This window comes from Myotis nattereri (genome assembly GCF_964212035.1).
Source record: "Myotis nattereri genome assembly, chromosome: 9".
NCBI lineage: Eukaryota > Metazoa > Chordata > Mammalia > Chiroptera > Vespertilionidae > Myotis > Myotis nattereri.
This window is the reverse complement of record NC_138084.1, coordinates 27,847,642-27,863,684: the sequence shown is the minus strand read 5'-3', so window position 1 is coordinate 27,863,684 and position 16,043 is coordinate 27,847,642. Positions and strand designations below refer to the sequence as shown.

The 16,043-nt window shown below is 40.0% G+C and overlaps 1 protein-coding gene across 2 annotated transcripts in view; it reads left to right on the top strand.

The window, feature by feature from the left end:
* NELL1 (neural EGFL like 1) overlaps nucleotides 1-16,043 on the top strand; it is a 702,892-nt gene that overhangs the window by 328,254 nt on the left and 358,595 nt on the right. For both annotated transcript variants that reach the window (XM_081098633.1, XM_081098634.1), the window contains exon 13: nucleotides 9,394-9,519. In XM_081098633.1, the coding sequence (XP_080954759.1) occupies nucleotides 9,394-9,519 (126 nt within the window). The remainder of the gene's footprint in view (nucleotides 1-9,393; nucleotides 9,520-16,043) is intronic.

Here is a 16,043-nt window from a genome sequence, read left to right as displayed (position 1 = left end):
ACTCTTTCTATTGTCTTTCTGCCAGAGGCTTCTTTCCTCCACTGAGGTTTCTTGTCACATGCCATGTGTCATTGGCCTTGTGCTGTGCCCTTTTCCTTATAAGAGAGAACCATTTCTTTGTTCTTGGAAGGAGAAAGAGAAAGAGGGAGGGAGAGGGAGAGGAATATGTTTTAAGAAAAACAGAGACACCTTACTTGTGGAAGGGACATATTTTACATGTGTATCTTCTACCTAGCTCTGCAGGCATTTGGGTTTTCTCCCCTAACTTTAGGAAGAAAGCTAGAATTGTAGAGAAGTGTGGAACATTGGATCAAGCATGAATTCCAGAGTTTGAAGACCTTGATTCTATTACTAGCTCTATGATTATCTGGGTTCCTTGGGCCTCTATTTCTATCTTCTCTGGGCCTCCATTTTATCACCGTAAAAGAGGCATTATAATCCAGATCTTGTTTGTTTCACTGGATTTTTATAAGTTACAAATCAGAGATCATATGGGCCCTGACTTTCAAAAATATGCAGTATGACACAGATGGCAAGTGTTGATAGTTCTAACATGACAAACTACTGTCCAGGCCACCATGTTTTTATAACTCATGGTTTCTGCAGCCAGGAGATAAAAGTCTGGCACAATTTCTCTGCAGTTTCTCTTATTGATTCATAGAGAACTTGCCCATTGGTTTTGTGTGCATATCTGTTTGCTAGCCATAGCTTCTCCTTATTTTCAGCCTAGATGCCAACTCAGTTGACAAAGGTATCAAGAAACAGTGTGAAGACTCAGATTATCTTGGTAGCATTTTCCAGGACCCGTGTCTTGGGAAAGGCATTTGGATCATCTTTGAACTCCTTAAAACAGAGGGAGAGGGGGCAGTTCAAGAGACTGCTTCAGAGGCAGTCAGGCTTTATGATGAGTGGACAGAGAAACTTAAAGGCATCATGAACTTTAGAACCTGGGACTATTTAGATGCTCTCAACTCCCTCATTTTACCGATAGGAAAACTGATGTCTTGAGATGAGAAGTGATTGGATTGCTCAGTACTTAGAGAATAGAGAAAGCAGGAATAGAACTTGATTCTGTACTATCAATCCAGTGCTGTGGTCCAATAGTCAGAGTGGAACAAGTTTGTTTGGAGTAACAGAGACCTGGGTTGAAATTCTAGGTCCTCTACATGTAGGTTCTGATGCCAGGCCATGGGATGGTTGGGAGTAAAGAGATGAGATGCACACAGTGCTTGGCATAGAGTGGTCTCAATATGTATATTGAGTTTCTTTCCCCACTTTGTTTCCTTTTTAACTGTGCACAGGGAGTGGGGCATCCCAATCTCCAACCCCGCCTCCCTGGTCCTAGCCTCCATGGGTTGCCTTTTTCTAGGTAATTCTTATGAATAAGCCTGAGTAGATCACATCATTTTATTAAGAGAATTCTTTGCATTTGCTTCGCCCTTTGCAACCAGACACTGCTCTCAAATTTAATGATGATGCCAAATTGGGGTCTGTGTGTGCTGTAAATTCTCTTATGCAGATGGAGGCTGGTGATACGTGAAGAATCATTATGCCACATCGAGTTTCATTTCCAAGTCCATAAGTATACCTTTTTAGAACAAAACAAACTTCTCCACCATCTTGGGTAGGAACATAAATCTTGTATTTTTATTACCTCAAAAGACCACCAGAAGATGGGCTCTAATATTTCAAAGGTGACAAGCAATCTATATGAATGAATCACAGTTTGAGCCCATTATACTTGAGCTGCTATATGCTACAGTGGGGTTTATAGGAGTTTCTCTAACAAAATTTAATTTAAAAAAACCACCAAACAAACCCAGGCCTTTTTGTCTCTAGTTTCTAATCCACTAGGAGGCACTTGGTAGTCTTAAGCAACCAGAGTAAAGACTGTATCATGCTGTGGGTTCCAGCTGGGAGCAGAATACTACTACCTGTTTGGGGGAGCTGGGTGACTATGGGCCCAAAGTGTGAAAGCATTAGGATTGATTTAAAAGAGCCAAAGAAGCAGAGGTGCACGGGATAGCATTGACATTTAGCAGAGAGTGCTATTCCAGAACAGATGTTATGACGAGCTCATGGACATATAATTTGGAGATGGCATTGCTTCTGTACACTTTGCAATAGCATCAGATTATCTGAAAGTCATAGGATTGAAATATTATTAAGGACCAGAACTGGCACCAACTTTGTAAAAACAATGCCAACTTTGGGTCAGACCATGCAGATTCGAACCTAGGCTGTTAGGCTTACTGACTACATGTCTTGAGCAACTGACCTAATAATCCATGAGCTTCGGTTTCCTCATTATGACATAGAGATACCTACCTCCTACAGTAGTCAGGAAGAATAAGTGGAGGGATGAGATTGTACCTGAATGAGACATAGTGTCTGATATAGAGAAACGACAGCTCTTTATTGAGTATTAAACAGGTGTCAAGTCCTGTTCTTACTTTTACCGTAGGAGGACACATAATATTCATCTTGGTCTTAGGACAGTGGTTCTCAACCTTCTGGCCCTTTAAATACAGTTCCTCATGTTGTGACCCAACCATAAAATTATTTTCGTTGCTACTTCATAACTTTAATGTTGCTACTGTTATGAATCATAATGTAAATATCTGATGTGCTGGATGGTCTTAGGCAACCCCTGTGAAAGGGTCGTTCGACCGCCAAAGTGGTCGCGACCCACATGTTGAGAACCGCTGTCTTAAGAAGACACATACCATTAGCCTCTTACTCATCTTGGTATCACTCTGTGCCTAATGATGTAGGTGTTTAAAAAAAATCTTTTTATCCTTCAAGTAGATGTCATGTAAATTGTAGTTCTTCTTAGAAAAGCTTCCTCCACTGATTCAGACCTTTATCTTGAGCCTGAACTTGAGTATGTTCAACTCCCACCTTGAGGTTCAGCCCAGGGCTTAGCCTCTTCTGGCCTCCTGGCTTTCAGGTGCACATCACACTGGCAGAGACCACTGTCAGAGAGAGAGATGGCTTTAGGCAGAGTGCTCTCAGCATCTGGGCAAAGGTCAGGTGGCTTCTCAGGGCCTTGGTTATAAAGTCCTCATTGTTTTGGGCCAATTCCGCTTTCTCTCTCTCTGAGTATCAGCTTATTCTTTCATTAGGGAGGTCTGCTTTTTGGTTTTGTTGTGTTTGTTTGTAATTATTCATTATCTTTCAGAATCTTTTGTCTGTGAACCAAAAGCAGTATTTGTCCCAGGCTCATTTTTACAATCTCAGTTGTTCGCTATTTCTCAAGATTGTTTTCTCAGGATATCCCAGCTCTCTGAAGCTGTCAATTCTGTTTTGATTCTCTCTATAATCAGTTTTGCTTTTGAAGTACTCTTGAGTCCTATTGAAACTGTCTGCAGGGTGTGCCTTTCCCTGCGGACTGAGAGGCAATCTTTCTTTTGGCAAATGTGTTACCAGGCCACCCTCCTCCCCTCTCCCTCCTCTCTCCTGCCCCTCCCCCTCCCCTTCACCTCCCCTCCTTCTCCCCCTTCCTTTCCCTTTTCCCCCTCCCCACCCGCATCCCCACAACCTCCCCTCTCCACCTCCCTTCTCACCCCCATCCCCATCCCCCCAAAATGCTGAGGAAGTTGTCAGTTTCTTCCTTCCATCGTCTTGTGTCCAGGGCCCAGCTGGAGGCCACCCACATTTTCTTTCTCCCCTCTGCCTCATTTATACCAGGAAGTAGTTTTCTATATCTGGTGGTTACATGATGGGAGATAAGCAACAATGATAAGGTTATGACAGTTTAATTTTCTGCACATTTGTCAACTTTCCTGCTTTATTTTGGTGCTGTCTCTTTCTGGACTGCCACCAGGAAATTACCAGATATGCAAGAGCCGGAATTACTAGTGGTATGAACTGAAGACAAACCTACTCAGAGACATAGCAGAGCAGCGGGGATGTCTGGTGGGGGTGGGGGGCGGCCTTGGCGACCTGCAGAGAGCAGGAGTTGGATAAACCTATGTGAGAAATTCTCACTGGGTTTTTCTAACCACCTCCTTGTCTAGGTTTTGAAAATATTTTTATTCAAAGCCTTAGAGTCCTGTGAAACAAGGAAATGGCTTGGCTGTTGGAATGAAAATAAGCTTGTTATAGCCAAGCAACTCCTTCCAATAGAGATGAGGCAGACACCTCGCAGCAGTTAGCTAGTGGCCTGGGGGAAATGAGCCAGGTTTTCTTCTGGGAGGAGCTGAAAAGGGTCCTTGACAGGGAAACATTCATTGCAGTCAGCAGCTTCGTTGGCAGTGGAGGCCCATGGGCTGAAGATTGAATTGCCTCTAAGGCAAGTCCTGACTCGTTTCTCATCTTAAAGAATGGCTGGGCATCCCAGCAGAATGAGACACAGTTCAGTGTGGCTGTGTCTCTGTGAGTAAAATACCAACATGATTTAGCCTTCAGCTGGCCCTGCTCCCGTCCATTCTCTTCACTGCACCCGTGTGATATTTTCAAAACAGAAATTGGATCGTGTCACTCACTGCCCTGATTAAAGTCCAGACGCCTTCACATGACTTACCCGGCCCAGCAGGCTCCAGCTCCAGCTTATCTTCCTGGTTCTATTTAAGTAAGCCAAACTCCTTCCCTCTAATTTTTCTCAAACATTCTTCTCTGTCAGGTATGTTATTCCTCTCCCCTTTACCTCTTTCACTTCCATTTCAGGTCTCAAATGGAGCATCCTTTCCATTGAGAATCCTTCTCTGACCCTAAGAAGAGTAGGTCAAATCCCCCTGGTGAAAAGTCTTAACTTCTCAATAGAACGTAGCAAGTTTTGCTCAGTGCTTTACCAGGCTGTGAGGTCCATGATGGCATTTTGTTCATCACTCTTCCGTGGGGCTTAGTAGAGGGCTAATTAATGTTCATGCTCAGTCATAAAGCCAGGCTTCACTTCGAAAAGGAGCAGCTAGTACTGTTGCATTATGTACCCAGAAGGAGGAAAACTGGTATTTGATGAATAACATTAATGCCATCAACCCCCTTCAATACCTGACTTCTCTTGGTGTTCCCCGACACTCACAGTGATCTATTCTTCCAGGCTTCAGTAGTCATGTGAAAGACCTTGTAATCAACAATAACTAAATTTCCTCCAAAATCTTAATGCCAAGCACGCTACTCTATGGCTCCATTTCCCAGTTTTCCAGCTCACGCACTCTAGTACCCTCATTGTGATAATTCCTTGCCTCCATCAGGATCCTTGCTGATATTTGGTTCCCCAGGAAGCATCCCATGAAATGGAAAGTGACATACAAGGCAATTTACCAGGGAGTGCTATAGGGATGCACACCTGTGAAAGACAGGAGATGGGAAGGGTAGAGGGGTGAGTTAGCTCAATCTATTGAGTACTCTGAACCTGGGGCAGTCCTTTAGAATTATTCATCCTTGAGATAAAGGAGAACCAGTCTTAATTGTAGTTTACCCTCAGGATGGGAGTGTGACTGTGGGTGAGTTATATCTCTTTAATCAAGGACAATTTTTTTGAAAGGCTAACAGCTGAAGACCATAGGATACTGTTCTTTAGTTCTGTGGAGATACCTAGGCAGTGCAACACAGAGTCCGCCATAATGTCCAGTCCATTTCAACTGTCTTCCTCCTTCTTCATGTCTTCACTTCCTCCCTTAATAGCCGAGGTTCCTTGGCACCTCATTCTTATCACCTCTTTTCTTACACACTCAATTCCCTTGTATCTCTTTTTACTCATCATATTTGCCTAAAACCTTATCTCTGGCTATAACCTTCCAATTGCCCTGCACTTGTCCTAACTATCTGAATGAGACTGGTGAAAAACATGTAACCATGCTGAATGCGCTCACTTAACATTTATGACCAAAAATCACATGTAGCTCCTTAGCCATCCTATTACACACCCTAGTAAATTCTCCTTTCCTCATCCCGGAATGAGTCTTTAATACCTTCTCCCTTTTCCTTAAACATACAGCACCTCCTCTCCTTCTCCCAATTCTCAGATGTCACTCCCTCTTTTCATTTCATTGAGAAAATAAAAACAAGCAAAGAAGAATCACTTCACTCCCTACCACCAAATATGCCTCTTCCCTTAGTACTTGCCTTCAAACTTGTAAAGATGACTTGCTCCATTTGTGCACTGGAGATCAACTCCTCCTGCCTTGTCTAGAACTTGGCTCCTGCAATGATCTCTCTCTGCTACATCACCATTTTTCTTCACTCATCCTAATATATAAAAATCCAGGGGTTGTCATGACTTAAAGGACCGGACTGACAATCGAACAGCAAGCTGGTGGTGGGAGTCAGTCTGGGTCCCGGCCAGCACGGCAGGATAGTCAGTCTGGGTCCTGGCCGGCACGGCAGGAGGGAGCTCTGGGCCCCCGCTGGGGCACGGTGGTGAGAGGGAACTATTATTGTAACAGATCTATTATTAAAGCTACCTTTGGAAATACTATATCTATAGATAATATTAAAAATATGTCTAAATGTGCAATTCTCTGTCCAAAAAATGAGCACGTTCAAAAATTAAATGAATAAATTTTGGATATACTCGATGGAGATTTTCACACATATATGAGTGATGATTCCATTGATTCAATAGATAATACTGAAAAGGAGAATTTTCCCAATGAATTCTTTTTTTTTATTTATTTATTGCTTAAAGTATTACAAAGGGTATTACATATGTGTCCATTTTATCCCCCCGCCCTAGACAGTCCCCTAGCCTCCCCTATCCCCCAGTGTCTTATGTCCATTGGCTATGCTTATATGCATGCATACAAGACCTTTAGTTCCAATGAATTCTTTAATAGTATTACTTCTTTGGGAATGCCGTGTCATAAATTAAAATTGAAAGTGGGTGCAATCATCATGCTACTGAGAAATCTTAATAGTAAATGGGGTCTTTGTAATGGTACTAGATATATTATCCAAAGATTGCGACCTAACATTATCAAAGCTGAAGTATTACAGGATCTGCAGAAGGAGAGGTTGTTCTGATTTCAAGAATTGATTTGTCCCCATCTGACACTGGCCTCCCACTTAAATTAATTTGAAGACAGTTTCCCGTGATGCCAGCATTTGTGATGACTATTAATAAATCACAAGGGCAAACTCTAGACAGAGTGAAAATATTCCTACCTGAACCTGTTTTCGCACATGGTCAGTTATATGCTGCTTTCTCTCAAGTTCGAAAGAGCGTGTGATGTTAAAGTTAAAGTTGTAAATACTTCATCACAAGGGAAATTAGTCAAGTACTCTGAAAGTGTTTTCACTCTTAATGTGGTGTATAGGGAGATATTAAAATAAGTTTAATCAATTTATCAGTCATTGTATCAGTGTTGCTTTTACATCATGTTTTGTTGTTTTTATATCATGTCTTTGTGGTTGTTATATCATGCTGTGATTGTTTATTAATACATGTATGTATTATTTCCATATACATTTTACTAATTTTCTTTCATCTCTGACACTTCTATTATAGAGAAAGGGAAAATATCAATATTAAAATATTTCCTATAATTAATTCCCTTTTAATGTGCATGAATTCCATGCACCAGGCCACTAGTCTGGAATAATTTCAAACAGCTTACAATCATGCTGTGATCTTTTCCATCTTTGAACAAGACTCTCTCTCATCTCCAAGTCTCCCTGCAGCTTCTACCCAACTTTTCTTTATGGGAAAATATCTCAAAAGGTTTGCCTTGTTTTTCTGTCTCTACTCCCTCATATTCCATTTTCTCTTTAATTGACTCCAGTCAAACTTTGCCCCATTCCTTTCCCCAAACTACTCTTATTAGGTCAAGATTAGCAGTGAACTGCTTGCCAAAGGCAATGGTTACTTCTCCCTTTATTTTATTCAACTTCATAGCAGCAATTGACAAAAGTGATCATTATACTTTTCCCGAAACACTTTTCTTCTTGACTTTCATGATATTCACTCCTCTGTGAAGCAAAATGTTTAAGGAACGTCAGGAGCCAACTTGTTAAAGAATTCAAATGCCCTGACTGCCAGAAAGATCTGACTTCCATCTCATGCTCCTGTGTAGTTACTATCCTATCTCAAATATCTGGGCAAGTTCCCTCCACACCCTTGCTTGATGTTATCTTATATAGTTTTTATATTCCTGTTGTTCATTTGTTTTTATTATGCATTGTCTTGGATCACTAGTGGAAGTACATGGTATTGTGCAGATAGAACACTTTGTTCATTGCATGAATTATTTCACTAATTTCTGCTGTTTTGTTCTTATATCATAGTTACAGAAGTCTTGCTGGTTCTCCCAGGCCTCAATTGCCCACAGTATTTATAGGCTGACAGATCTTTAGCATTGAATAGAATATATACTTTTACTCTTAAAATAAATAGATTTTAAAATGGGAGTAATGCTATACTTCACTCATGGAACTATATGTGGATTAAATTAGATTATATCTATCTATCTATGTATATAGATGGATAGATAGATATAGATATATAGATATAGATATATAGATATAGACATAAAGCAGTAGGTTCCTAATGGACCCATATGACAAGCTGATGAGGATTCTGGGACTCACAGTGGTTGTGTGCAAGTCACAGGCTAGTAACTAACAGAACCAGAGCTAGAACTCACATTTTCTATCTTGGGTTCTCATGCTGGGTTTATATCTTCCCCTCTCTCTGGCCATCACACACAAGCAGTATGAGTAAAATGAATATAAAGTCATTTTTGAACACAACCTCCAAAAAAAACTAAACTCTGTATTTACGTTTGTAGGCTATTTTGATTTTTATCCTGGAGTTTTATGAGAAAGCAGGTGATGCTCTGACCTCCATTATAAACAAAGTTTTTTTGTTATTGAATCAGACCATTGTTCTATCGTGTGGGATAGATCTCCAGGTCAAGAGATGAAAGACCTTAATTTGCATGAGACAGTAGTTGCTATCTGTATTCACATTGCAACATGAGAGAAAGTGGCTGTACCATCACTTTGTAGCAGATGGACTAAAGCATGTCTTAGTAAGACACACAAGTGGGAGGGGATATATTCCCCTGATCTTGCTGATAACAGCTATACCATGTGCAGTAGATACCTAATAAATATTAATTAGTATCAACTCACTGGACACAGAACTATTTGATTTTGGACATTAAATCAAGCTCTCTTGATGGTGAGAGATGAGTAATATTACATTTAGTCTTTATATTTCTTGGGCTTTTAATTGTTGTGTTGCACCTTACATTTTTTGTGAAATAATTTTTGCCCAAGATTGGATCTAATGCTCCAGCCGAATTTGCCTTAAACTTTTGTGTTTAATGCATCTTGCTTTTTCTCTTGGTTTCAATGAGCATTCACATCTTCTAATTTCATTGGAAGATGATTCCACTCTGGTTTAATAATTCGACTAACAGAATATTGCATCTTTTTTTTCTCTTTCAGATATCGATGAGTGTGCAGCTAAGATGCATTACTGTCATGCCAATACCGTGTGTGTCAACCTTCCCGGGTTATATCGCTGTGACTGTGTCCCAGGATACATTCGCGTGGATGACTTCTCTTGTACAGGTGAGCAGACATCAATCAGAAATGATATATGCACCCCTATGTTCATAGCAGCACAATTTACCATAGCTAAGATTTGGAAACTTCCTAAGTGCCCATCAGCAGATGAGTGGATTAAAAAACTGTGGTACATCTACACAATGGAATACTATGCTGCTATAAAAAGTAAGGAACTTTTACCATTTGCAACAGCATGGATGGAATGGGAGACAATTGTGCTAAGCAAAATAAGCCAGGGGGAGAAAGATAAATACCACATGATCTCACTCATATGTGGGATATAATGATCAACATAATTTGATGAACAAGAATAGATCCAGAGACAAATGGTAAAGGAGTGGGGGTTAGAGAACAACCAAAGGACTTGTATGCTTGCATATTACCATAACCAATGGACACAGACACTGGGTCGGTGGGGGCTTGCCCGGGGTGGGAATGGCTGGGGAGGGGGTCAATTGGGGGAAAAGGAGACATATGTACAACTTTAGACAATATAAAAAGTAACTAAAAAAAAAGAAGCTGATTCAACCCTTCTCTGCACCACATCTGTGTTGTTCCATTTAACATCAAGTGTACTAAGTACAATTTTTGCCTAAATTGTCTTTCTCTTGCATTATTTACCCTAACCTTTTGAGAAAAAACAGTGATAAAAAATTTTACCTACAAAATTTAATTCCACTCCCTATACATCTGCCTGTCGATGTGAGCATGCATGCATGGGCGCATGATTTGAAGTTGAAGTTCCAGTTGACTGTAGTAACATGGAGGGGCATAGAGACATCAGTTCTAAAATGTATCAAACTATTTTCCTTCCATCATAATGAAATGTTTTTGCATCTAAGAAGATGAACTTTGTTCCCCCATTGGGAAAGACTAGGATTAAATTTAAAGGAAAAGTAGGAGTACCTGGTGGGCAGGGATTGGGCATATGGGATCAAATCAAGACTAAAATGGGAATCCAGGGACTGTGTTGGTGCCTTTGTGACATTAATGCTGGCTTTGTGGGGCATTTGGTTTAGATTCCAATATACTTTCAATCACATATATGGAGTCATGAACAGTAAATTGGTTAAGGGTGGTGGAAGATTTTGAGGCTTTCTTCTCTTGGTCAAATGTCTTTCAATGAGCAATCTGAAACCTATAAGAAAAGGGCCTGGTGAACACAAGATTTTAGTCATGTTGTACCTTTTCCTGATTCTTGCATCTTTCTCTTTATCCTGAAAACATTGGCATATAAAAGCTAGATTCTTCATTGAGAATGGAATGCCACTCCTTTTTTCATATATTTTATTCCGAGTGACCTTTTGGGAAGAATAAAAAGTTGCACAAGTTAGGGAAGCAGCCACACCACTGGTGTGGTTCAGTTGACCTATGAACCAAGAAGGCATGGTTTGATTCCCTGTCAGAGCTCATACCCAGGTTGTGGGCTTGATCCCCAGTAGGGGGGTGTGCAGGAGGCAGCTGATCAATGATTCTCACTCAGCATTGATGTTTCTCTCTCTCTCCCTCTCCCTACTTCTCTGAAATCAATGAAAAAAATGTATATTTTTTAAAAGTTAGGGAAGCAATGTTTGTATGTCCAAATACCTTTGCCATAGATTGTTGTATACTTATAAGTTACTGTTCTTTAACTAAGAGGCTGGTGAGCTCATATTGATGGAGGTTTCTAATGGCCACAGAAGGCCAAATCTCATTTATCTTTTACCTCATATAACTGAAGTTCCTGGATGGATGAAGGAAGGGAGGGAGGGAGGGAGGGAAGGAGGGAGAGAGAGAGAGGGAGAGAGAGAAAGAAAGAGAGAGAGAGAGAGAGAGAGAGAGAGAGAGAGAGAGAGAGAGAGGCTGTATACTAGTAAGCACAACATGCTGAGATCTAAACATTTTAAGGGGGCAAAAATCTTTTGGACCTGTAAACCAACACAATGTACAAATCTGTGTTGTTATAGATGACTATTCTCTGTTCTTAATAGTAAGTCAGTACCTTCACTTATTTTAATCCTAAAACTAGAAGGAACCGTGCATATCCTCCCAAGGCAGTGGCATCATATCCTATAGCTCAATAAACCTTAATCCAGGCCCTGCTGTGTGGAAAGCCCTGTGGAAATTACATCAGCATTCCAGCTCTACCCTTGTTTTTTTCTCTGAGGGAGGAAGGCGGGAGCTGCTGCTTGTTGCATGCCTATTAGGACAGGTGCTCTGGGCACTTAGGCTGTTTCCAAATCTTAGCTATTGTAAATTGTGCGGCTATGAACATAGGGGTGCATATATTCTTTCTGATTGGTATTTCTGATTTCTTAGGATATATTCCTAGATGTGGGATCACTGGGTCAAATGAAAGTTCCATATTTAATTTTTTTGAGGAACTCCATACTGTTTTCCATAGTGGCTGCACCAGTCTGCGTTCCCACCAGCAGTGTACTAGTGTGCCTTTTTCTCCACATCGTTGCCAACACTTGTTATTTGTTGATTTGTTGATGACAGCCATTCTGACAGGTGTGAGATGATACCTCATTGACATTTTAATTTGCATCTCTCAGATGATCAGTGACTGAGCATTTTTTCTATGTCTCTTGGCCTTCTGTATGTCCACTTTGGAGAAGTGTCTATTTAGGTCCTTTGCTCATTTTATAATTGGATTGTTTGTCTTCTTATATTCTTTTTAGATGCCTTAATTCTATCCTAGGACTTAATAGCACTTTTGTCAATAACACTTAAATTTCTATCCAGTTTTAATCTTTCTGCTGAGCTTCTGAATCATAGATTCAACTTGACATCTACACTTAGCTATTTCATAGGCATTTTATGTTAAACATGTATCAGACAAAACTCTTGATCTTTTTTCTCCCATATCTGCAAATCTCCTCTTCCACTTTTCTCCATCTCAGCGAATAAAAGCACCATCTACCCAGTTTTTGAGCTAAACATCTAGGCATTATACTTGATTCATTTTGTTCTCTTGCTCCTCCACTGTCAGACCACGTACCAGTCTTGTTGACTCTACTCTTCATCCCCTATCCTAAGTCAGCCCACTTCTGTCCATATCCTGTACCACCAACCTGCTGAGCAGCTGCAGTGGGAACCATTCTGCATTTTCTGCCCCAGTTTTTCTCCACTGTACCTTTCTTCACATAGCAGCTAGAGCAAACTTTTGAAGCAGAAGTTATACGAATTCACTTAAAACTCTCATATACTAGTAGTATCCCATTGCACAGAAATTAAATTCATTCTGCTTATTTTGATATAAAAACCTATATGGTTTTTCTTTCTACCTCTCTGACTTTATCTTGTACCATTTCCATCCCTGTCCATTATGGAGTGGCTACTCTGACTTTTAAATTTTTTCCCCATTCAACAAACTTGTTCTGCCCCAGGACCTTTGCATGAGCTTTTTATCCTTTTTAAAAGATTTTTCCTCTTGATATCTGCTTTTCTTGTCATTCAGATATTAGCCTAAGAGTGATCAGCTCAGAGAGGCTTTCTTTGATTAATATAATTAGGCATCCATTTTTCTGTCTTATCACCTGATTTTAATTCTCTGAACAGTACTTATTACTATCTGAAATTTTATTATTTATATATGATCTTTTAAAAAATTGTGGCTTTCTTTGAGGATGTAAGCTCTGGGAGCAGGGCCCTTTTCTCTTTTATTCATTTCTCTACCTTGGTTACTCAGAACATAAGCTGGCACAGAGCAGTGCTCAATAATATTTATTAAATGAAGGAATGAATAAAATCACTTGACCTGGGGCTCAATATTCCTTTCTGTAATTTTTTAAAATAAAATACTGTTTATATGTGCTATATGCCTATAGGTTATTGTAAAAATAAAATTATATACGTGAAAATATTTCCCATGGCACTTATCAGTCAGGATAGGATATTTTGCAGAAATAAACAACCCCAAATATGAGGGACTTAAAAGAAGAAGATTTTATTTCTAGGTCATGCATTATGCCTATCATTGGTCAATAGGAAGGATGCTGATGCTCATCATTATTACTTTGGGCTACTAAATGCTGAAGTTAGCAGTATTGTGAACATTGCTGGCCATCAAGACAGGGAAAAGAGAGCCTGGAGGGTCGTGTGTCAGCCATTCAATGTTCTTACCAGGGAATGATATATATCCCTTCTACCCATAACTCATTGACTGGAGTCCCCAGTCCCCAACAAACTACAAGGGGATGAGAAAATGTAGCGCTACCTTGTGCCTAGAAGGGTAGAGAACTAGAAACATTTGGCAAATGGAGCTAAGGAGTACAAAGTGACTGACACCGAATATTTTCTCAACAAATTTTGTTTCCTTTGACATGAGGAGCTGTTGATTAAAATAATCTTTTTTTTTTCAACAGAAATTCACAATATGATGGGAAAATTCATCTCAAAAATAATTATGATATTAAGCATGTTAGACTAAGTACTATGATGGAAGTATAAGCCAAATGAATTAAGAAAATGTGCTTAGTTGGGGTGGTGAGCACATAATACAGATGATATATGGTAGAATGGTATACTTGAAATCTATATCATTTTATTAGCCAATGTCACCCCAATAAATTCATTAAAATGGTAAACAAAGAAAAAGTTGCTTGATTGCCAGAATGGAGTGTTTGGACTGTGTTTTACAAGCCAAGAGGAGCTGATGGAGTTTCCCAAGGCACATGAGCATGTGGTGCCTGGAGGATGTTAGGATTTTACAGTTGGGACTATCGATGGGAATGAGGAGACCTTGAAGACAAGCATTCTCCCTGCAGTTATTTCTTTTCTAGACCAGATTCAATGATCTCTCTTAGACACTTTCATGGTAAGCTAGAACTCTGACATTTACCCTGGGGTCCAGAAAATAAGTCTGTTTAGCCAATTGTGCTCTTTATTTTCTACAATAGAGTAGGCCCCCGCCTCTAATCTCTGTCATTTCTTTATCTGCAAAGAAGACTTTTTCCACTAAGTGGTTATTTGCCTGTGTAATAAATGAGGTGTATAATAGATGTTCTGCTGCTGTGTCTTTTCAGTGTTTCATTTCCAGAAGACAATTTACTGGGAGTAATTGACAAGCCTGAAGGCACCCTTTGTTCACCCTGAGTTCCTGACACAGCATTTATTGTTATTGACATTTCTTATTTCCAAAGATCATTCTCTTCTCTGTCCCAGATCAATTAGTATCTGCTGCCACCGATTAGTTGGTTTTCCAAGTATGTCAAGATCATTCTTTTCCCTTTTTTTGGTATATCATTTAGCCTGACACTAACTTTTTTGAAGTCAATAGTCAGGTTGAAAATTCTATTTGTCCCAAAATTATTGAGCCTAGAATTAAAGAAGGCACAACAGCTTTGGTGATGCATTGATTTATTGAATAATTAAGTTATGCATTCATTCACTCATCTACTCATTCATCATTTTATTCTTGTATCCAATGTACAGTTATGAGAGTTAGGAAATATGACCACTGAGATTAGTGGGAAATGATCTCGGTAATCAGGGAGTTCAGGGTTCATGATGCAACTTCTTCAAATGAGAAAATTCAAATGTTCATTCACCATCAAAACTGTTCAGATGCTTACCAAATCAATCTCTTTCAAAGTCTAACGCTTGTGGTCCTTGACAGAAAGAATTCCAAAATAGCCCTTCCCAATTCTGTGCACTGACAATAGCCCTTTTAGAAAAACCCCACCTGAGACAGTGAGTGCCAGGCAAGATGCTGGAGAGGAAAGGCAATGTGTCGAACAGAAAAGCAGCCTGAGCTTTTTCCTAGTTAGAAAGTGAAAACAGCCCAGCCAGTGTTGCCTAGTGGTTGAGTGTTGACCTATGGGCCAGAAGGTCAGGGTTTGATTCCCATCAGGGCACATGCCGGGTTGTGGGTCTGATCCCCAGTGTGGGGCATGCAGGAGTCAGCTGATCAATGATTCTCTCTCATCATTGATGTTTCTCTTTCCCCCTCCCTTTCCTGTCCTCTCTGAAATCAATAAAAATATATTTTTAAAGTTTTTTTAAAAGAGAGAAAACAACTGTATTTCGTGAGATAATAAAGTTCTGAGAGATCAACATTGAGGATAATTATCTGACTCTTAAAAAGTATGTTCTAATGTAATTATTCCCCCCAGGGGGTGGGGGATTCCCTGTCATAACCATTTATTTTATATGAGGCTCTGTGCTTTTGGGTAGGAAAGTTTCCCTCAGCCTTTGAAAGGGTGAATCTAAAACACTTGTTCCCAAACTCTGAGTGAGGTTTTGGCCTTGAGATTTGCATGTGAGTCTAAATCATGTTCTCTCCCATAAGAGATCTCTGAGTCACTCTTGCTCTGTTATGAATTTGGAAACAGAGGAGTGCCCGAAATTGAGTGTGTGTCGGGGGTCTAATCTCTCCTCTATGCCTTTTGATTTCTAGAATGGTCAACCTACTTGATTTATTGGTCCCCGACTTGCATTTATCTCCATGTAAACTCTCATGTTTAGGCTGTTTGATAAGATGTTATCATTAGGCACTTGGGCAGCTTTCAAGGAGGATACTTGTGATTTACGACAAAAGCACA